Genomic DNA, 23,849 nt, shown 5'->3' with positions numbered 1-23,849 from the left:
AGCAGATGCCACCAGAGACCCCAATATTTTACAGATTCGGAAGTTTCTACAATCTTTCAATTTACTTAAAGGTAATTATTGAAGTGAATATAACATAAAATGTGCTTATTTTAAATGAACATGGATGGATTGAGTAATTTAAAGGTAAATAAGGTCAAAAATCCCATAAAATCCCAAAAGAAATGCAGTATTTTGGTGTTTTTACTTTAGTAACACATTAATTTGACCTGAACAGATGGAGTGGGGTTCTCTATTGATAAGTATACAAGGGCACATGCTGAAACAACTGATTCTATTTTGAAAAGGCATTACTGTTTTCTACTCATTTTTACAAACAAGGCACAAATCCATCCAAGATGTGGCAATTACTGTTAGCACTTTAAAGACAAAACAAACCAACCACCACTGAAATTAACATTTTTATTACAGACCCTAGTCATAGCAGTATATTTTATCTGAAACAAAAATATAACAAGATTTTAACATGTCATTAATGTAACACTGTAAGCTGAAAGCATCTAGTGTACTGCATTCCAGCTAAGTATACACAGAGCAACAACTCTAGCACTCTATAAACACTCTATAAAAGACTCAAATTTGAATGACATCACCCATGACCTCCAATTAAACGTGATGAAAATCACATGGACATTCATGAACACGAGCAGCTATGCAGAATTCATCAACTTCTAATGACTCTGATGGACTACAACTGGACAGTGGAATGTATTATGACTTATACATGGTAGCTTTCATAATGGCTCTTTTCCTGGATGTCTGGATTAACTAATAATAAGTCCATTAGTTTTAATCAAAAACTGAACTGCTGCAAATGATTGAACTTGAGCCAATCAAAGATAAAACCTGATATGAAATGCTTACCTGAAAAGCCAAATTGTGTTGAGCCCAAAATGCACTGACTGGACCCACCGCAACAATTATACATTTATTAACATCCTAATTCAAAAATATAATACTGTGTAATATGGAACGAGGAAGACGATGGAATTGAATATCCAAAATGCATTACTGAATATCTATTGTGCTCTAAAATATGGCAGTCCAAACTCCAAATTAAATCTTCTCATTCAAGCACTATGTACAGATTAAAGGAATGTTCCGGGATTGACTCGGATGACAGTTTGTATAAACAAAAACATGCTCTGACATTTAGCAGTGGACATCTATGGGGCATTTTTCTGATTATACAAACTGTTCAACGGTTGCCCCATTTACTTTTATTGCAGTGCATTTCTGTTTGTTATTATCAATTAAGAAACCACAATAAATCCAAATTACGTTCAGTGGTTATCAGCAGCATGCAACAGATGCTCTCCATGGAGCTTAACTTTAAACAGAAATTGTTTTTTTTAACTGATCGTTGCAACAGCAATTTTAAGACTGCAAACCCTGCAGCAAAATTTCGATTTTAGAGGCAAGAAAAAGGGATGTAGTTGACAGAAAATAAATTATAACAGAATTATATGCCATAACAGGAGCAGTCACAACCCCAGATTTATTTTAACAAAATATTCAATATAGTTTTTATAGAGCATTCTCTTTTCAGCTGTACATGGTCAGTGAAATTAATTTACAACAAAGTGTAAAAAAAAAATAAAAATCAAATCTTATTAAGCAACATAATAATAATAATAATAATAATAAAGTCCAGACAGGTAAATCATAAAAATGTAATACTCCAGTCCAGTTATATCCCTTGATATAATACACTTTTTGTCTTGTTTTAACCATATACAGCAAAGTCCATGTACAAATGTATTTGCTTGCTTACAGAGCAACAACTATTAAACCATTTGCATTCTATACAAAATGTACTTTCCAAAGAGCATTAACTAACTAGGAATGAAAATGCACATCTAGCATATAAATATATTTTCCCTTGACAAGCTGTAATTGATTTCTTGGTCACTATATACAACAACAGGAGTAGCAAATCCAATAGCTGACACTGTACAAATCAGACGTAGGCTGAGGTCAAGTCCCAAGTGCAGCGTCCACACAATCCTTATTGCATAAAAAAAAAAAACATTACTTCTAGCCACACACAGCACAATTGCGTAGTTCTGAAATCGACAACCATTAGCTCTAAGAAACACTGTAAACAAATGGTAAGAATCTGTGTAAACGCTCAATGCTGCAAGGATGCGCAATGTTGAAGCATTACAGTCCGACAGTGTTAATGCAGATGTGCAGCTGCAGTAAAAACCCATGAGCTTTGTTCATCAACTCATAAACAAATAAAATCTGCTTTAAAAAAAACAAAAACAGTGCATCATAAAAGTACATTAAACATTTGTCTCTGAACAGTGTAGCAGGTCAATACTTCAGTTGGATATGAGAACTGACATGAGGGGAAGTCATGTAGCAAGATTTTCCATATATGAATCTTAATTTGCCCAAATGTTGTAAATTTACATAACATTTCTGTTAGATTTGTAGCAACATGACATGCTTTGTCTATTATAACAGCAAAATGTAGCGAAGTCCAGGCTGTCTGTTCATACATATCATTTGTAATAGGATGTAAACTTCAGTATAGAAACATTTGAGATCATATTGGCTATGTTCGGAATGGCAAACTAATATACTTCTCATACTACTTCTGCAGTATACAGTATAGCCTAGTATTTATACTGTACACATCAATTTTCTGTACGCACACAATACCCAGATTTACCAAATGTATAGTAGCCTATACAGAGCATGCCTTCCATTGACTTGGGCTTCCAATTCCAGTGTAATGAATGATCCAGCAGTAATATCAGCCACAAGTACATTTTTTTGTCATTATTCGATCAGACTAATTTTCTACGATTTCATTTCCAAGTTGATAACAGGACGGTACTCACGTGCATATGACAACACTAGCATACTACTGTTTGATATGTTTAACATGGAATAATGCATACAAAGGATGTCCAATTAAAATTCTCATATCAATCTAATTTAACATAAAAAACTAAATTTGCACATTTGAATACAAAAACTGAATTTGGATTTCAGATGTGTGCCAAGCATGGACAATGACTTGATTGGAGGGTCTTTGGTTGTTGTGTTGGCACATACAGTAACTGTTTTTGTGTCCGTCTGTGCTCTTTTCCCATTGTTGTTCTAGGTAAACATGCACTAGATGCATCAATCTTTGACCACTGCACTGCGTCCAGTTACATTTACTGCGTCTCATGCAGGAGCGGCCATTTTTTTCACACTGTGTAAGATGTCAAAAGAACGTAAAACATTTTGAAGTGTGTCTCGCGACATCTGCATTCCGTTATATGCACTGCATCTACGTTTTTTAGCGGTAGGTAGGGCTGTTTGATTCCAGAAATTTGGGAATCGATTCCAAGAGACGATTCCAGACTAATTTATTCGGTTCTTTTTCAATTCCAAAAAAAGACGGGAAGTAGAGATAAGTCTCATAATAAACAGCTCACTTCAAAGTGTTCTTTACACTATTTATAATAGCATGAATGACATTCACTATAATTAGGTCCATTCTAAAATTAAATCAGGGCCTATATGCACATACCAAAGTGCGATGATTCAATCTCACGAGATAAAATTGAGGGAAGTTTGAGTAGATGCCCCTGTATTTCAAAGAACTACCACAAATAGTATTAAGAGGGTCGCACACCGGACGAGAAGCGCCACATCGTCGCAGCTAGTACACGGCACAGGTATCAAACATCGGGCACGTCGATGCGGTTCAGGTTGCAGACAGTACACACAAAAGTGACCAAGGTTTTTCCTTTTTTCAAGAATGAACAGGTTTGGGAGGGTTACTTTTGAAATGTATTCCACTACAGATTACAGAATACATGCTGTAAAATGTAATTTGTAATGTATTCCGTTTGATTACTCAAAATCAGTAAAGTATTCTAAAGACTTTGGATTACTTCTTCAGCACTGGTAGATTTTTTCACTTGTTTTGACTATAAAAACTCTGTCAGTACAGTAAGACAAAATACATGTTAAAAATACATTCTCTGAAAAACCGAAATATCTTATGCAGTGTTGTTTCTAAAACAAGATAAATCAAACTGATCTTGTTTTAAGGATTTTTAGATATTTTTACAGGAAAACAATAAAAAAATTATTATCAAGAATAAGATTTTTGCCCTAATATCAAAGGTCTTACTAGAAAAAAAGAAATTATGATCCAGCGTGAATTTTCTTGATAAAAAAATATGATCGTGCCTGGTAACGTGCATGTAAAATGGCTAGAAATAGCATTTTAGATTAGAGTAAAGCTGACAATTTACACAAGGTTTATTTCTATTTCTTCTGCTCCAAACTTACTTCAAACTTACTTCTCTGTCTGCTCATATGAATGTAACACATCATAAGAAAGTGTTTCACTGCTGTTCAAATGCACTTTGGATCACATCATTTATATGTATAAATGTTTTCCATCTGAAAGGACTAAATATTAAATGAAACAAATGACAATAAAATGCAAAGTAATCTGTTCAGTAATCAAAATACTTTTTGAATGTAACTGTAGTGGAATACAGTTACTTATATTTTGTATTTTAAATACGTAATCCCGTTAAATGTATTCCGTTACTCCCCAACCCTGAGAATGAAGAACACTACAGTAAATAATCTATGTCCTTTGATAATGATTTGGGTTGAATTTAATGGAAAATATGCGAGTTGTGCTCTGTGGCACGGCAGAAATTTGAGCAGCCTCCGGAGTTGTTGCTGGGTGGTGTGCATACCTTCATTGCAAACAGTTGCTTCTAATTTTAGAACGTGCCATGTCATCCGCCAGACACGTCCGGTGTGTGACCCCCTTTAAAAGCACCATTTAAGCTATTCTGAAATTGTCTGTTACTACTCACAAGTCTTGTCTAGAAAGAGGTTTATATTAGAATGTACAGTAACTGTCCACTGCCATTTGTACACTAAATAAAATGTCCAAACAATAAACTTCAGTTTTATTAAAAAGTCCAACAATATAAAAAATATATATACATTTTTTAATGTGTATTTAAATGTTTTGTTTTTGTATTAGTAACTATTATTATTTTAAATATAATTTGAATGTAAAATTTTGTAAAATGTGGGCTAATTAAAAAATATATGCAAAAGGTTTTTAAACTGTAAAAATGTCGAGAACGAGTATAGAAGCGTTAGATTCTCGCTTTTATAAGTGCAGCACATTGATTATTTAAAATTTAACATACCGATTTATTGATGTGAACTGGGAAGCTGACTCAACTCTGCCATCTCCTTGTTGTAGACTTATGTTATTGTATGCCAATTTACTGTCACAATTTGGCATGTTACTAGATTATTAGTTTAATCCAAAGTAAAATACCAGCAGACTATACAGGTCTGGAAAGCAGATGAAGAGCTTGTGTGATTGCTTCATACAGATGAACAAACAGAGTGGATTTACAGATGCTGACGGACTACAAATGACTCAGACGATGCAGACATTTTATAATCCTTTTGTAAATCGTATTAGTGTAAGGCTTCTAAAATGTGTAGTAGTTCAGTGGTCGAGGAAATAAACACAGTCCGAAAATATCAACCGGTTTCCCCGAAAGGAATCGACTCCAGCTTTGGAGTCCATTCCAACGTTTTGAGTCGATTCTCGATTCCCAACGCCTATTCCCAACGCCGGAATCGTTACTTATTGGAATCGATTCCTAGCCCTAGCGTTAGGTTTAAACGGCCTCTATGCAGTGTGTTTTAAAACACTGTGTGAAGTTGAAACGAGTTCAATTCAGAAAAGTACGTCTTGAGATCCACGCTGTTTTTGTTGCGGTCCGTCTAGCGTCCTGTTTGAACAGCCCCTACTGCAGCTTTGGGATTAGATCCATGTCGTTATGTCTGAGCCACATATGAGTTCAACAGTATAGCACTAATACCTGTGAATATGACTACTGTTCATAAAAAATAAAGGTAGTTCACAGTAGTTCCGTCGCTATTTTCAAGCTTAATTACCGTGGTACCTGTTGTAGCACTTCTTGGCTAAAAATCTTTTGATCTTATAATTGAATGCACTTTAGTTGAAAATGGAATGCATTTTTGCTAGGTAGCCTATGTTTTCAGCAATAAACAATATAAAACAGTGCGGTTTGTTTTAAATGTATTCTTTGTGCCCTCTTGTGGACTTAAGAGACAACCCAGATTTAAAAATCTGGTGATCACTGGTGTCTTCTAGCTTTTTACCCCTAACTGAAATATTGCCTTTAAAATTTGAATGTAATTAGAAATTTGGTAATATTTAAGTGAAAAATCTGAATTTAGTTTCTCAGCCCTTTTGACAGCCACAATGCGTTCAGGTTCACTTACAAGTTTTAGACAGGTTATGGTGTACAGTGTGCAGTATTATAGTACGCCATTCCGAACACTGCTAATGTATCTCCAGTAAAGATACAGGCTTAATTTCTGAGATGTTCTGACATGTCATATTCATGTAATGATTGAAATGAAACATTCCATGGAGTATTTTATAGCTCTGCATTTGATGAGGTACTAAAACAATGTGAAGGTGATACGCAATATTCCAGAACTTTCAGCAGTCACTGAAAACTCTTTCTTCCTCAGGCTAAGTTTGCTGAGGATTAAGAAGAGAAAAAGAAAACAACTCCCATCATGAAAGATCTTCATCATATCTTCACTGCTGTAAACCTGATCAGTATCTTCTATGGCATGAACTTATTCAACTGAAGTAAACGGTTGTCTGCTCGTTTGTTCGGCACGGTTTGTTATGTTGAGATGAATGTGTAGAGCGTGAATGGCAGATGTTCATTCCATCACACACATCTGGAGTCACACTGCAGACACCTGCTCGTCTGAAACACAAACACAGATTGACTATTAATACAAGAAACAGCATCCTGCCTACTAATATTAAACATACCAACAGGACAAATTCATGAGTTCATTGAACCGCATTGAACACCCTCTCATATAAATACAGCAAACACTTTGGCACATACAGCAACAAACAAAAGCACAGTATAAGCACACACTCACAACAACAACAACAACAACAACAACAACAACAGTGTATTTGGATTCCTAAACCTGTCAATAAAATGTTTTCATACCCAATGATAAGATAACAGGCGAATGTCCCAAAAACATGTCCAGGTCATATTTCACCCAACATCAAAAGTAAAAAAAAAAATAGCAATCATGTTTTTGCTTAAGGAAAAATAGTTTTTTTACTGTAACATTATATTACTAGACTATTAAGCACATTTTACCCCACCCCAAATTCTCATTGCTGTGTGTGGACATTTTACTTTTGAGTGAGCTTGTATTATTTCATAAGCATATTTGACTTTTTGAATAACAGTACTGACAAATGGGAGGAACTGAATACTTTTCATAAAAAATAACAATGCCAAAAAAATCTTATTGTCTTAAAAAAGGCTTGCTTATTTCTTTCTTCTGATTTTGGTGTGAAATAAGAGCCGCACATGTTCTTGTCAGATTTGGTGAGTCTTAGTCAATGTGTTTCTGGGCTCTGCTGCGTTCGGTCACGTACCCTCCTCACTATCTGCATGAGGCAGCAGAATAACACTGGGCGGACTGGACAGTCTCTGCTCAGCCAGGCTCTGTCGCAGCTTGCACCTCTGCAACGCCACACTATACTCGGGTGGCTTTATGTGTGGCGGCCGTAAGACTCCTCCCTCCTGCAAATGCACATCCCCCAGAGTCAGGCCCTGGTAACCCGGCGGAGTGGGGGGTGCTGCTTTGAACCTATCGTCTTTGCAGGGCGACGTGACACAGTACACTGGCAGGAAGCAGGTGGAGAGGGACAGGAAGTGACCGTGATGAAAGGGGAGGGAGCACAGAAAGAAAAAACAAAACACAAACAAGCCAAAAATCAATTAAAGAAATGGGGTTTGTAAATCAAAAAGACGTTCACTTACAAACTGACAACTTCAAATAAAGCAACATGCAAGAGACATGACACAAGCAGATTTACATTTATAAAGCGCTAATCTTTAGTTTTCCAGATCTTTATGTGAGATTTTGTTTAATATGGTAAAATGATGACAAGATTTCTGGCACTTTCCACGAAAAGGGTACAAAATAATGCCGGAAAATCTTAAATCACTTAAAATCGTTTTCTTCATTTATTTATTTATTTTGTCATTTCAACAAATGGTCATTGAAATATGAGATTTTCTATTTATTTGGCACGTGTTACCAAAATATGAGACATGTCTAAATAGTTTAAAACCCAGAATAAAATCCTGATTAACCATTTATTTATCTTGCAGTTGACAGATTTGTATTTGTATTTTTTTAAATGATAAATTTCACTCAGTTGGAGCGTATTAGTTTGGGACAAAATGCTGGTTTGTATGAATGTAAATTCCCATAAATCTTATGTTTGATAATTACTTTTTGTTTTTTGTTTTTTTTTGCAATAACAGTGGTCCAGGGTTGAATAATTGAGTTGACAAGTCCTGTCAACACTATTAATAGTGACAAAAAATAATAGATTATTTACTTGTCTGCACACCATGCCGTAGAAAGGGTCCAAATGATGTCACTGATAGTCACAATTTTATGGAATATTATTTTTTTGAAAAGGAGGGAAATCATACATAAGATTAATGGGGCACATTAATAAAATATGGGGTACAGCTGGATTTTATGCTTTTGGTGATTCAAATATGTTAATAATTTTTTTTTTTTTTATTATTATTTTTGAACACAGTCAAGAAGGTCAAGACAGGCCAAAAAAAAACAAACAACAACAACAACAACAACAACAGACACAGTCCCTGATTTTTAAGGTTTGTATGTATAAATGCAATCTTGATAGCACAAAAAAACAAACAAAAAAAATGTCTAAACTAGTGTTACTAAAGACTATTACTATTGTAGTCTTCAGAGGATTGCATGTTTCTGATGAGCATAATAGTGTTTCCCTTAATGAATATGCAATTTATGGAATGCACTGCATCCGCAAATTGACGTATCATGCCTGAATGTCATTTCAGAAATGGTAATGTGTTGGTTTTAAACATTTATTTTAAGTGGCGAAATGTTGCTCACAACTGGCTCTCTCTTGTGCACTTTTCACCCTCAGCTCGCTGCGCTCTGCATCAGTTTTGAACCATGGTAAAGACATTTGTGGTTTGAAATTGAGATAATGTTTTAGTATACATCCATGGTGTAATGGCTTACTGTGTAAATAATTCAGCATCTATTTCTTTGTGAATTTCAGGCGATTTCATCCTCCTCTCCGCAACGTTTCTGAAATGTTTCAAGCAACATGATAACGGGTGTTCTGGCCAACTACTTATTTGCTAAATAGCAGGGATTTTATGATGATTTCATTTAATTGTATAAATATGAGCACAATTTAAATGGAATTTATAATAAATGACCTATCCTACATGAAATAAAATATATCAAATCAAATGTTATTTAGTGAGAGCCTTTAAGTTAGTGGTATGGTTACATTTGGCCTTCTTTTGAAGGGTGAGGTTATTCATGTTATTCTTTGCACAATTTGATAGACTGCACAAAGAAAATTAGTACCCTTTATTTGGGATCTTAGTTAAATCAGGGCTTTAATGTGTTTAAAACTAGCTACGTTTCACGCCATGTTAAGTTTATGTTATATAATGGTTTCTCTAATGCAGTATTTCGTAATCCTAGACTTCACATTTTGGATGTTGCCTTTCTCTGACACAGCAAGCAGATGTATTATATAAGGGAGACATCCAAAAGGTGTAGTTATAGGTACTCCAGGACCAGGGTTGAGAAACACTGATCTAATGTATATATTAGTTCGGTCTCTAAAGAAACTGTAGGAAATTTGTACCCCATTTGTGAAAAGTGTCTTCTTAATGAGTGCAGTAGGGGAGCCAAGGGGGCAACTTTCAATTGATTCAATTTCATCGGATGAAAAAATGTACAGTGCCCTAGATATATAAAAACAATCCTTGAGCATCGCAAGCCAAAAGAGCTGCACATTTATCATCCGATCCCTGATGAGGGGACAGTGAAATCTGCAGGTGTCATTTTCCACACTTCAAAAACGGACACAACGACATGTGTGGAGGTGTCTGTGGTGGGTGAAGCCTTACCTATGAGTCCTTTCTCTGTGCTGGATGTGATCATTTTATACGCAGGATCTGTGCTGTGCTGCCCATCAGTGGCAGAGGGATCTGCGGTCTTACGTTTGATAGTCCCGTAATTGCCCTCATATGTGTCGGACAGCGAACTGGAGGAGGTCCAGCTCTGTCTGAACTGGCTGAGCTCAGAACCGTCTCTCGTGTGACTATCCTCAGGCAGACCTGGCCCGATTTCCACCTCAGCGATGGGGCCGCCCATGGGCGTGTGGCGATGGTTCAGCAGGTCCAGAGCTCGCTGGCCCGGGAGTGTCTGCAGGCTGTCGTGTGAGTTACTGGAGCAGGAAGTCCAGCTCCCACGCCCGCTGTCTGCTGTCTCACAGGTGGAGGTGTGCTCGGGGGCAGTCAGCTCTTCAGTGCTGGTGGAGGAGGTGAACGTGGAGCCTCTGATCATGTGTCGAGCCAAAGATGAACTGGGAGATCAGAGCAGCTCATAGTGAATAAACATACAGCCACGAGCAGTCACTCTCATTGACAAAACTAGATTAACAGTGAAGAACTAGTCTGATTTAAAACTAAATGAGCTAATATACTGTACATTGAAATGTACATGTCCGTAGAGGTAGATCCACTACAAGATCGTCAGTGATGGGCATGTGTTGCAACCGGAAACTTCTAGTCTCAGAACAGTCACCGACTCAAAACATCCAAGGCAATGGGCTCGAGTCATGTAGTGTGCACTAGGCTTCATTCTACATGGTGCTGGGCTCACATTCATGAACGGTGTCATGCTGAGATCACATGACCAACTGTATATTACTTGTTTTCACTTGTTGAATAAATGAACCATGGCTGACTGGGACATCAATAACTGAAAACTGAGAACTCAAATGCTTCCTACGCCACTAAGTGTCATGTCAACATAAACAAAACAAAAAAACACTGAATGTACCTTTTAAGCCTATGAGATATTTTTGCGCATTTGATCATCTACCAGATGAAAATAGCACACCTCTCCTCAACAAGCTGCATAATTTGAGGCATCACTCAAACATTTGTGATGAGTAACATGCCTAAATCAAATCCTAAATTAGCCTCTAAGATAGAGCAAAATTAACAGTGATGCTTGCCTTAACACAAATAAAGAAATATCACACGGCCAATAAAACGACACATTAAATAAATACTTTAAACACATACTAAAACCAGATTAAAGAAACATTACTGATAAATGAAAATCTCTGATTTTTAGCAGCCTAAAACTATTGCAAAATCTAATATTATACAACCAAAGGGTGTTTTTAGTAAAGGTCACCTTGCTATTAAAATGGAGCCAATGTTTTTCACAGGCTCTAGTCTACAGCACAACTATTGTAAAAAAGTTATAGTCAGGCAGTAACTTGTGGTGATTTATAATGTCTGGCACTGTGAGAGCAAACCAATAAGCCACGTCAGCAGGTCCAGGACTATAAATGCTGAACCCAGTTTAGCTGGACTGGTTCCAATCTGCATGCTTTACTACAGGACAAATAAACATCATTTACAAAAACAGCTCTATGTTGATCTGAAATATAACACCCACTGCAAACTCGGATGGCTACACAGACATATTATTCATGTTTTATGTCCTGAAGCTTGTGAAACTTGCACTAAAAAGCTTCTGCTTTAATGACTATAAAAATACAAAGCAATGTACGCATTGCTAACCAGGCATAATTAAAAACTCATACTAGATTTCGATATTGTCTGAACAAAATTTGAATGATGCTTGCGCCTCTTTCGCCATCACTATGCTTGGGTGATGTGGGTGGTTACTAAAGCATTGCTATGTAGTTTCTAGAGTGTTCTGGGTGGCTGATTGCTTTAAAAAGTAATGGCACACTTCTCCTTACTAAGCTGCATGATTTGAGGCTTCATTCACACACAAACGGTGTGGGATGAGTTACGCACCGAAGTTTAATCCTAAGGGTTAGGGTTTAGTTCAAATCACTTAGTAAACTAATAGTGATGCTTGCTTTAAAAAATACCCCACTTATTAAACAGAAACATCATTAGTACAATTAAAAAAACAATCTTGTTTTATTGATACCCAATTTCATCCATTCTTTATACTCAAGCCTCCAACAGTTCCAGACGTAATTGTAAAGAGCCAGATTTGTGCCAAAACTAAACAAACAAATAGAACATTTTGCAAACAAACACAATCCACGCAAAGGAAAACTCAACTCTCAAACAAACAGAAAGCGATTAAAATGTATTGGTTTAAAGTGAGGATAAAGTATAAATAGGTCAGTTAAATTAATTATGCTATGATGACTACAAATGCTATTTTAATAGGTTGTTTTTATCTTGTTATTACTAGAAAATTTCTTGTTTTTACCTAATCAGGACAAAATACAAAAATAGAAGGATAAAATATATTTTTTACTAAAAAATGTTGTTATTCACAACATATTTTATTATTATCAGAAAGGATCTTTTTTTTTTTTTTTTTTAGAAAATGAGTTGTTTTTACCACATAATATGTAGTAACAATGACATAACTGAAAACTGTACAGCACTGCACCTTTGACTGTTTTAAAAGTGGATGCTGTCCAGCCCATTTGTGAGAAAATCTGCATTGATGCATTTGTGAGGAAATCCATTTTTTTTTTTTTACCAAAAGTCATTTGGATTTTGTATTTATTTAACAATCCTGTAGAATTTGTAGAACAATGAAAAACATATGAAACACATTTTTTTATTTGTAAAACAGTGCGTTTGTTTGTTCAGCCAGTGGTACACGACAACTACCCTTTATTTTCTCTCAAATTACCCTTTGTATTTGCAAATCACTTTCTGTTTGTTTGGGAGTTGAGTTTTCCTTTGAAAAGTGGATTGTGTTTGTTTGCAAAACATCCTATTTGTTTCTTTGATGCAAATCTGGCTCCACATAACTGGAATGTTTTCAATACCCTCATTCAAAATGAGATCCTTTCTACACCCTCACATTGATTATAGCCATTTACAATTTCTCCCTAATAATTATGTAAGTAGATACAATAGGTGAAAAATAAATGTATATAAGAACATACAGTAGTATGTGGATGGGTTATGTACCGGAATGTATGAAGACAAAAATTATGAAATATTTGTAAAGATAGATATATTGAGTATGAGTAATTGATAATTATTGGTGTACTCTCGATGCACATTGATATATGTAATTTGTAAATTCTAGAGACTGTTGTGTGTGAAAATCCCAGGAGATCAGCAGTTACAGAAATACTCAAACCAGCCCATCTGGCACCAACAATCATGCCACGGTCCAAATCACTGAGATCACATTTTTTCCTCATTCTGATGGTTGATGTAAACATTAACTGAAGCTCCTGACCTGTATCTGCATGATTTTATGCACTGCACTGCTGCCACATGATTGGCTGATTAGATAATCGCATGTATGATTGTTGGTGCCAGATGGGCTGGTTTGAGTATTTCTGTAACTGCTGATCTCCTGGGATTTTCACACACAACAGTCTCTAGAGTTTACTCTGAATGGTGCCAAAAACAAAAAAAACATCCAGTGAGCGGCAGTTCTGTGGACGGAAATGTCTTGTTGATGAGAGAGGTCAACAGAGTAACTCAGATAACCCCTCTGTACAATTGTGGTGAGAAGAACATAATGTCAGAATGCTATTCTGAGATGCAGGTTGGCGGCCACAAGTTTGGAATAGTGTACAGATTTTGCTCTTATGGAAAGAAATTTGGTTTTAATGTTGTGGCTGATCGGAGTACATATGCATACATTTACTTGCGCTTTTGTCTTTATCTGATTTAATTTGGCTTAAGTTAAAAAATATTAGTTCACTCAAACATGATGTGTCAAGAAAATGTGTCCTCATGTTGTTCCAAACCCACATGACTTTCTTCGGTGAAACACAAAAGGAGATTTTAAGCATATGGGCTGGGAACAACATGAGGCTGTAAATGATCACAGAATTTTATTTTTTATATATTAACTATTCCTTTAAAGCCCATTTATTTTATTGTTATTACTTCTTGAAAACAATTAAATATAAATATGTAATAAAGACATAATGCAGTCTGGTGAGGTGATGTGGGATGTCCTACCTTGTGCCAGGCTGACTGCAGTCAGATTGTGTGTTTGTGATGGTCTCCGGTGGGCAGTTAACAGAGGATGCTGTGGGCATTGAGTCCACAGAGCAGTTACTGACGATACTGGAGCGGGACGATATCTCACTGGAGTCAGACAGATCGGACCGGCCCGCCGGCATGAGAGCGTAACCTATCAGAGAGACACACAGACCGGTCAGTGTGTTACAACACTACAAGAACATTACTGAGGAGTGTGTACATGGACTGAACATCACAATATCAACATCTGAATTTTATTATACAACCTTCTAATAGATGAATACCATATAAAATGACATACAAATAAACAAGCTGAACAATGAAGAACCAATCTGATTTAAAACCAAATAAGCTCAAATATTAAAGACAAGTCCGTACAGTTAGATTTATAAAATAACACTGACATCATGGCAGAACCAATCATAACATACACGTGCATCTAATTACTGAACTAAAATAGCTTCATTAGTGCAGTTAGATGATTACACAACACTTAATAATGTGGAAAACACTGTAAACAGGAACATTTGACATCATGACAGTTACTTTACTGAGGCTTGATGAGCAACACTGTTTAAAACTATTCTATCAAAAACCTCTGTCTCTATATCAGACAGTTTTTCTCCTTTTGTGTCTGTCTGTCTGAAGCTTTGCCGTGGGGTTCAGACTGTCTGTCTGCAGCTCGTCCTGTCTCACTCCTCTGTCTGTCTGACCAGCATTGCTTCTGCTGGTTTTGTCCCTGGATCTGCTCCTGTCTCTAAGGATCCTGAAGGGGGACCTGAATCGTTTGCGTGGGGGCTCTGCTGAGGTCACTTCCTGTCTCTGTCTACTCTCTCCCTGTCCGTTGCTCTGACAGGTCATCTTCAGCATCTGTTTATGGAGGAAAGCCCCACCTATGCCGTATGTGCGGCCGGCGGCGCCGCTGCCTCCCGCTCTACTGCTGACCTCGCTGGTGAGAGATGAGGACGAGCCCGACAGGTTCAGCTGACTGCAGTTCTGCTTCGGAGCTCCGCCCACTGCCACACAATGTTAGGAAGATTTCAATCATATGTGGACCACAGTTATGTTATGCTAATGTATGGATTACGAAACACCTTCATTAGGGGTTTTTCTCAGCAAATATTGATATATGCAATTAGGAATTTCATAAAATATCTATACATCGATTATTGATCAGCACGTAATTTTACATTTAAGGCATCTACATACAGTATTAACATTAGCTGACATATAAATTAGAAGCCTTATTTGTGTGCTTTCCAATTCACTGTCAGTTGGCCTTCCGTTTAATGTAGTCTGGTGTAATAGCTTTGGGAGAACACAAGGGGGTGATATAACATTTACTGTACTTAAGTAAATGGAATATTCCAGGTTCAATACAAGTTAAGCTCAATCGACAGCTTTTGTGGCATAATGTTGATTACCACAAAAATTTATTTTGACTTGTCCCTCCTTTTCTTAAAAAAAAAAAAAAGCAAAAATCTGTGTTCCAGTGAGGCACTTATAATTTTTTAACGTTAAAATACTCACTGTTTCAAAAGTATAGTGCTAACATGATTTTAGTATGATAAACCTTCTCTGTGTAAAATTATAACCAACTTTACAACTTCTTTGCCATGACGATATAATGTCAACAACCCCTAAAACAAATGTAAAGATGATGATTTAAACAACTCAACAGCTCAAATAATACAAGAGTTTTAACAGAAGAATTAATGTACAGTAAGTGCTTTTATAAAATTATACACTTCACATTTCTGCTTTTAAACCCTCCAAAACTTGACCCCATTCACCTCCATTATAAGTGCCTCACTGTGACCTCGATTTTTTATTTATTTTGGTTTTTTTTAAGAAAAGGAGGGACAAGTCAAAATTAATTTTTGTGGTAATCAACATGCCAAAAATACTGTCGACTGAGCTTAACTTGTATTGAACCCAGAATATTCCTTTAATACTGAAGGATGTGTTGATGCAGTTCAGGAGCCAGTCCAAAGTTGTGAATCTAGTCACTATTCACACAAAAGTTACGAAGGTTTTTGTACTTTGAAGTTAATGAGTTTGCAAGTTAGTGTATGAAACTGTTGTAACTGTGCAACCTGATTGATTAGAAATGGCAACTTTTTTTATTCCGTTTCTCTTTTTGCAGCCTTGAATAGGTTTCCTTCAAGCTGTCAAACCACAAAAAAACATACATTGTGTAAGCTATATGAAAGATCCGTATCTACAATATTTCATCCAGTGATGGCTAGAGTAAATAATCTCTGGCTGCGGTGTGCATACCTTATAGAAAATATTTGATTATAATTTCAGAACGCACCATGTCATCTGCCAGATGCGTCCGGTGTGCGACCCCCTTTAAGTTACGCTGCCACTCACACTTTACCAAAGTCGTATTGAAAAATATGTATGAAGAGACAAAAAGTTTCGTGCTACGAGTAGCCCTATTTATGTCTGAAAAAATGCCAATATAGATTGATAATCATTAGGAAAATTGTGACCGCAACTTCAGAGTAAATGGTCATGTGTAATAGTCAATGTTTCATTAGAACCTGAATGTTTAAGAAAACATGTGATTGATAGTTTGTTGGGGTCATACCTTTGCGTGGAGATCCCTGAGGAGAGACTGTAGGACTGGAGTGCAGGGACGAAGCGGTGGACGTGTCTTCAAGTCTCTTTATACACGTGTCGTCAGCTGCTTTCTTTGCCATCTGAGGGGAGTTTGGACCTGTAGAGCACAATAGACCATCTCAAATCCATTCAATAACAGTCACACTGACACAACACAAACAGCAGAGGGAGCCCTTCACTACTGTTTTAACACATTACTCTGATATTGTAGATCAAGAGCTATCAACCTGTCTTGCCATTTGAACCTCCATGATGTAAGCCATTTTCTTGGAAGTGCCCCTAGTATTTCAAGTAATGTGAACCTTTCATTAAATATAATGAATTTCACACTGGGAAATATGTAGTTACATTTAGTTATTTTTAACTTGCAGGGCTTCACAAAACCCTAGGTAACCCACATCTGCACACATGTTAGATGGTCAATGACCTATAATACAATACACAAGCATGCAACTGCACATTTCAGAATGTACAAACATCAAAGTTTGATGAGAGAACATTTGTATTATGAAGACGAGTGATTATGAAGTATCACATACTGAATGAAGCTGCCAGATCTTTAGCGATGCTCTTCTTGCGTAGAGGGTAAAGACTGACAGGTGGAACCTGAAGCACCTGAGAGACACGGTTCTGAGACTTGGCTGAGGACAGACCCGTGCGCATGGACACAGGAGACATGTCTGATTTAGTGGACCGCCGCTCGTTCAGGTTCTTAGATACTGCAGGACAACAAACACACACAACATGATCAACTAAGCGTTTCAGGGCTGGACACTGAGAAAATGAGAGAAACAGCACTTTATTGAATTCATTTCATTGAAGAATTCTCATCTTGATTTTGGCACTGGCAGCACTATAGGCAAAAATGAACATAAAATGATGCAAACTGACAAATCAAATCAACACCAATATTTCAGTATTAATTATAACATTGAAGTCACCATGAAACGCCATTCGCATCCCATTTTACTTCTGTGATTGCATACTGAATAATGACAACTGAAACAGGATATTCAATGCTCAAGTTCATCCTCCAGAGTAGGCATGTATCAAATGTTCATTTTGTGATAATTGCTGTATTGTATTATACTGACAGTATTATTGCAGTATTATGTAAATTTGGGGATTTGCAAATATTTGCAAATAAACTTGTCATTAAGAACAACAATAAAGTGTATCTTATATCTCTCAAAATTACAAAACAGGTTGAGAGATGCACTTTATTGTTGTTCTTAATGACAAGTTTATTTGCAAATATTTGCAAATCCCCAAATTTACATTTTAAACTAAAAAATCATGGAGAAAGTAATTTTGAAAAGAACCCTGAACATTTAGAAAACTAAATGAACAGATAAATAAATACACAAATAAAAGAATTAAATAGACCTTAAATAAATATTTGAAAATAAATATTAAATCAAGTGGTCACAATGTCTTCAAATATTTTCACACTTCACTGCCATGCTTCTCGTTCATATTGTTTTTGATTATGTACATTCTCAATCTCCACAAATATGATAAAATATTTATAAATGATAATAAAAATTACCATCCATAAATATTTAATACTGACCATGCAACTTTATTTTGCATAATCTTTTTTTTTCTTCACCAAAGCAAATAATAATTCATATGTGGTGCTTAGAGCGTGATCATTTTAGTCCCTGGTTGTGACTTTTGACTCTTTAATAGAAGCGAAGGTGTGGTCAGAAAAATATAAACAATCTGGCTAATAGGTTATCTAGATTTTATTCACTGTATTCTTAAGTGTCTACTACAATAACATAACTGTGCAGGTTAATTATCGCGGTATAGACCCTTTTCACAGCTCCGGGTTTTGGAACACCAACATAAACAATTGCAGGGTAAACCTCATTGAAACCTCAAACCTCGGCCAATGGGAGTGAATGAATGACCACAGCAAATATCATTTTTCTTACCCGTTTGCTCCAACATCAAAAGAAAAATGCCTCTATTATGTTTCCTCAACTTTCCAAATGAAGAAAAAAATTGTAGATGAACAATTTACGGTCACTCTCTCAGCAGCTGTATTAAAAAACCTCATCTGTGGTAACTTGTTTTTCTTCCAACGTAATATCCTATTCCAAGGTAATATGATACAATGTATAATGTTACAAATTTTCACTAAATAAACATTTTTAAATATAAAAAAGTTTGCTAGATTTACACTATTAAATAAGGTGGAACCATGTCACCACAGTCTGTGAAAAGGGTCCATTCCACATTACCCATTACCTGCATGTGTCTACTGCAAAGACTACAATAATCTAGAGTAAAACAATACCTGAAACCTTTCTGAGCACCTCTGTGATCTGTGATAAGGCTGCCCACTAGATGGCAGTGAATAGGCACAATTTTTTTAGATGCTGTTCACTAGGTCAGTTTTACTAACTCCTGGTCCTGGCTGGAGGATCCCAGCACTGCACTTTTTGGATTCCTCCCTTGTTTAAAGCCCGGTGCACACTGTATAATTTTGGCCACGATTCTGCTTGAGACAAATTTGGGAAATCCTAAAGGATTTCTGTCGTCGTACGGCAAAATCAGCAATCTTACAACGTTTAGTGTGACCGATTAATAGCCTTTATGATGGTCTTTAGCCTCCAACGAAGTTCTGGCAGTGTCAGAAATTTAGCATCGCATTCTTATAGTGTGACTGCTAACATGACGGCCAGATGAAATAGTCTGCTGAATTTTCGAAATTCTGCGTGGCCGATTGGTTCCTAATCTAAAAGAGGAGAAAGACATACTATAACCCACCTTTTTTGTTTTCCCTATGCGAACGCAGAACTTTGTCATTTTTTGGGCCACAAGTCTTTTTACTTCCACCATGAATCTTTGCTTGTAGTAGCTAATTATTAATGTAGGCTACCTCCCCAACTCACGTTCATTCTCAAAATCTGTAATTTTCTGTATTTGATCAGGATGTCTTATTATAGGCCTATTTGACAAAATCCATCTTTCTTTTTATATGTTATGCTCAGTGGTATTGGAGCAATGGAATGCCGATGTCCTGACTTTCAGAAAAAAAAAAAAATAAATGCAAAAAAAAACTCCTCTGGGCATATCTCGCTGTTTCGCTTCTATTCCGCAACGCTCACGTTCACTGATTGGGATGATTGGGACCACAGTCCACTACGATGTGTATCGTACAGTCTGACATAATGTTGCACAATGTGTCATGGTGATCTCAATGCGTTCATATCGTACAGTCTGACAAGTAACAATCTTAAAGGACTGTAAAAATCCTACTGTATAGCGGGCTTAACACACCTAATTTAGGTCATGGCGTAGATTATGGATACATCCAAAATGTGTATGTGGGATTGGGAAAAACTAAACCAGAGAAATCTGGACTTCTAAAACTCAAACACAAGTGTGTCTGTGCTGGTCACCAGATGGTTTGTGAACTGATTTTCAAGTAACTAATATGCACATATTCAAATATGCAAGTCAGGCCACTCGGTGGCCATCTTTGGAACGCTCTCGGGCAGCTATTTTCTACTGTGTAAACAAGCGACTTACCAGTGCAGCTCCTTTCTACTTGAATGGGGAAAGACTGAAATCTCCAAAACGGTTAGTCAATATTATGATCAAAGAACATATTTCTAATCAGCAGTAAAATCTGACTACACTTGTATCATAAATTTAGCTTCTTAACCTCAGATTACGCTAAAAAACAAAAATTTTGTATAGCTAATGCGCATGTGCGTTCTCGAGTTGACTGACAGACAATGTCTGTATCTAAAAAGTGATTGGCTCTTTTATCTGTAAGGCTGGACTTCCTTTCTACATCCATTGACCGTTCCAATATCTCCCATTCATTTTAATAAATGTTTCTCGGGGAGAGGTAGTGGAGAGAGCGGATTAGCTGTGGATGTGTGAGATTATTATATATCTATTTTTATTTTGTATTTTTTTTTAAATAATTTATTTTATTTATTTATTTCTGTGTGAATATTAAATGTTGATTCCATGGGGGGCCTGGGTAGCTCAGTGGTAAAAGATGCTGGCTACCACCCCTGGAGTTCGCTAGTTCAAATCCCATGGTGTGCTGAGTGACTCCAGCCAGGTCTCCTAAGCAACCAAATTGGCCGGGTTGCTAGGGAAGGTAGAGTCACATAGGGTAACCTCCTCGTGACCGCTATAATGTGGTTCGTTCTCGGTGGGGTGCGTGGTGAGTTGAGCGTGGTTGCCGCGGTGGATGGCGTGAAGCCTCCACACGCGCTATGTCTCCGTGGCAACGCGCTCAATAAGCCACGTGATAAGATGTGCGGGTTGACGATCTCAGATGCAGAGGCAACTGGGATTCATCCTCCGCCACCTGGACTGAGTTTTTTGTGTCTTCTGTGGAATCAATAAAAATGTTAATCACAAATAAAAGTGATCCATCTCTGCTAAATAGTCTCTGTTTGAACTCAAGAGCTTAGAGGTTACTGCTAAGAGGTTAGCAGTTTGAATCAGTCACTTTTTCAGCGAATCATACATTGAATCAGCCGAATAGCAATACATTGTAAATGATTGTGCTCATATTTTGTTTCCTTTTTCTGTTTATATATATAATTACATATAAATATATAATTTTGAAAACTATATTAGCCACTTAATCTGTTATCAGACACCTTCTTCGGCTTTCTATCTTGCTTCTGAACAAATCTGAGCTATTCTGTAATTTGGCAATTAAAAACAGCCATTTGGCTCTCAAAATGTTTCAGTTTATGAGCCAATGGCTTTGTAATATTTTTTACTCTGTCTGGGGCCCTGAGTAAAGACAGGTGAAGAAGAATAACCCCACTAAGTCTGTGGTCTGTTGATCAGTTTACGCACACGTGCTGTAGGCCGGTTCACACTGCAGCGACATGATTTGGAACTTCTCCTCATCCGTCTCCACCTCCAGGTGTGCCAAATACTGCTTCACCTTCCGTGCCATCTGAGCATCCTCGTACAGTTTTTTGGCATTAAGAAAAGAGCTGCGCCTCACACGCTTCTTATGATTGCCCTGAACGTCCAGCAGGTTTGAGTTGGTGCTGCCCTGACTCAAGGACCTGAGGAGGAGAAGAACAGGAAGTGAGAGAAAGAACTGACACACTCTTGTGACCTTAGCTGGACGTCTGCAGCATCACAACCTAACAGATGACATCACAACGGCAGACACTGTACTGCCCTGCAAAGACAAAACACAGTAACTATACATTATGTCCAAATTGAGTTATGACTGTAATTGTGTCTCATATCTGTCCTGTGACAGGTGGGTTTGACTCAATTATGCTCAGATTCAAAGAAAATTATGACACAATTTTAAAATTCCACATTTGTCTGGACAATCAAAAACTGAAACCATTTTTTTCAGTTTCAATATTGGCATAGTTACTGTGTTCTGGCATTGTAGGCCAGTCCCATCTGACAAATCTGAAGGGTTTTCCAACTCATGTACTTACTGTACAAAAGACAAACATGTCATGTTTGAGCAGCCTTAAAAAGACACCTGCTGTTGCCATTCAGAATATAGCAGTGTAAAGCAGCCATACAACACATGTTCAGCTCCATTAATGTCAAAACAGATGATCATGAACTGTTAAAGGTGCACTCAGTCATTGGTTTACACCGATCAGCCACAACATTAAAACCACCTGCTTATTATAGTGTAGGTCCCCCTTGTGCCGCCAAAACAGCACCAACCCGCATCTCAGAATAGAATTCTGAGATGATAATCTTCTCACCACAATTGTACAGAGTGGTTATCTGAGTTACCGTAGACTTTGTCCATTCAAACCAGTCTGGTCATTCTCTGTTGACCTCTCTCATCAACAAGGCATTTCCATCCACAGAACTGCCGCTCACTGGATGTTTTTTGTTTTTGGCATCATTCTGAGTAAACTCTAGAGACTGTTGTGTGTGAAAATCCCAGGAGATCAGCAGTTACAGAAATACTCAAACCAGCCTGTCTGCCACCAACAATCATCCATGTGATTATCTAATCAGCCAATCGTGTGGCAGCAGTGCAGTGCATAAAATCATGCAGATACGGGTCAGGAGCTTCAGTTAATGTTCACATTAAATATCAGAATGGGGAAAAATGTGATCTCAGTTATTTGGACTGTGGCATAATTGTTGGTGCCAGATGAGCTGGTTAACCAGTTGAAGTCAAAAGTTTACATACATTTATGTTGAAGTCATTAAAACTAATTTTTTAACCACTCCACAGATTTAATATTAGAAAACTATAGTTTTGGCAAGTTGTTTAGGACATCTACTTGTAATTTTTCCAACAATTGTTTACAGACAGACTGTTTCACTTTTAATTGACTATATCACAATTCCAGTGGGTCAGAAGTTTACATACACTAAGTTAACTGTGCCTTTAGGCAGCTTGGAAAATTTCAGAAAATGATGTCAAGCCTTTAGACATTTAGCCAATTAGCTTCTGATAGGAGGTGTACTGAATTGGAGATGTACCTGTGGATGTATTTTACGGCCTACCTTCAAACTCAGTGCCTCTTTGCTTGACATCATGGGAAAATGAAAAGAAATCAGCCAAGACCTCAGAAAAACAAATTGTGGACCTCCACAAGTCTGGTTCATCCTTGGGAGCAATTTCCAAACGACTGAAGGTACCATGTCCATCTGTACAAACAATAGTACGCAAGTATAAACACCATGAGACCATGTAGCCATCATACCACTCAGGAAAGAGATGCATTCTGTCTCCTAAAGATGAACGTAGTTTGGTGCGAAAAGTGCAAATCAATCCCAGAACAACAGCAAAGGACCTTGTGAAGATGCTGGAGGAAACAGGTAGACAAGTATCTATATCCACAGTAAAACGAGTCCTATATAGACATAACCTGAAAGGCTGCTCAGCAAGGAAGAAGCCACTGCTCCAAAACCGCCATAAAAAAGCCAGACTACAGTTTGCAAGTGCACATGGGGACAAATATCTTACTTTTTGGAGAAATGTCCTCTGGTCTAATGAAACAAATATTG

General features: G+C 37.1%; 1 protein-coding gene across 7 annotated transcripts in view; it reads right to left on the bottom strand.

Annotated features, from left to right (window-relative positions):
• Positions 1 to 406: 406 nt before the first annotated feature.
• LOC127430641 (rap guanine nucleotide exchange factor 6-like) overlaps positions 407 to 23,849 on the bottom strand; it is a 194,494-nt gene continuing 171,051 nt past the window's right edge. For all 7 annotated transcript variants that reach the window (XM_051680548.1, XM_051680554.1, XM_051680549.1 and 4 more), the window contains 8 exons: positions 21,693 to 21,910; positions 17,387 to 17,566; positions 16,816 to 16,944; positions 15,113 to 15,235; positions 14,196 to 14,370; positions 10,098 to 10,555; positions 7,532 to 7,780; positions 407 to 6,830 (listed from right to left, as the gene is read on the bottom strand). In XM_051680548.1, coding sequence (XP_051536508.1) covers positions 6,808 to 6,830; positions 7,532 to 7,780; positions 10,098 to 10,555; positions 14,196 to 14,370; positions 15,113 to 15,235; positions 16,816 to 16,944; positions 17,387 to 17,566; positions 21,693 to 21,910 — 1,555 coding nt within the window. In that variant the 3' untranslated portion in view covers positions 407 to 6,807. The remainder of the gene's footprint in view (positions 6,831 to 7,531; positions 7,781 to 10,097; positions 10,556 to 14,195; positions 14,371 to 15,112; positions 15,236 to 16,815; positions 16,945 to 17,386; positions 17,567 to 21,692; positions 21,911 to 23,849) is intronic.

Source organism: Myxocyprinus asiaticus, chromosome 40, assembly GCF_019703515.2.
Source record: "Myxocyprinus asiaticus isolate MX2 ecotype Aquarium Trade chromosome 40, UBuf_Myxa_2, whole genome shotgun sequence".
NCBI lineage: Eukaryota > Metazoa > Chordata > Actinopteri > Cypriniformes > Catostomidae > Myxocyprinus > Myxocyprinus asiaticus.
Note: the sequence above shows the minus strand (reverse complement) of the source record. Positions and strands in the feature narration are given on the sequence as shown.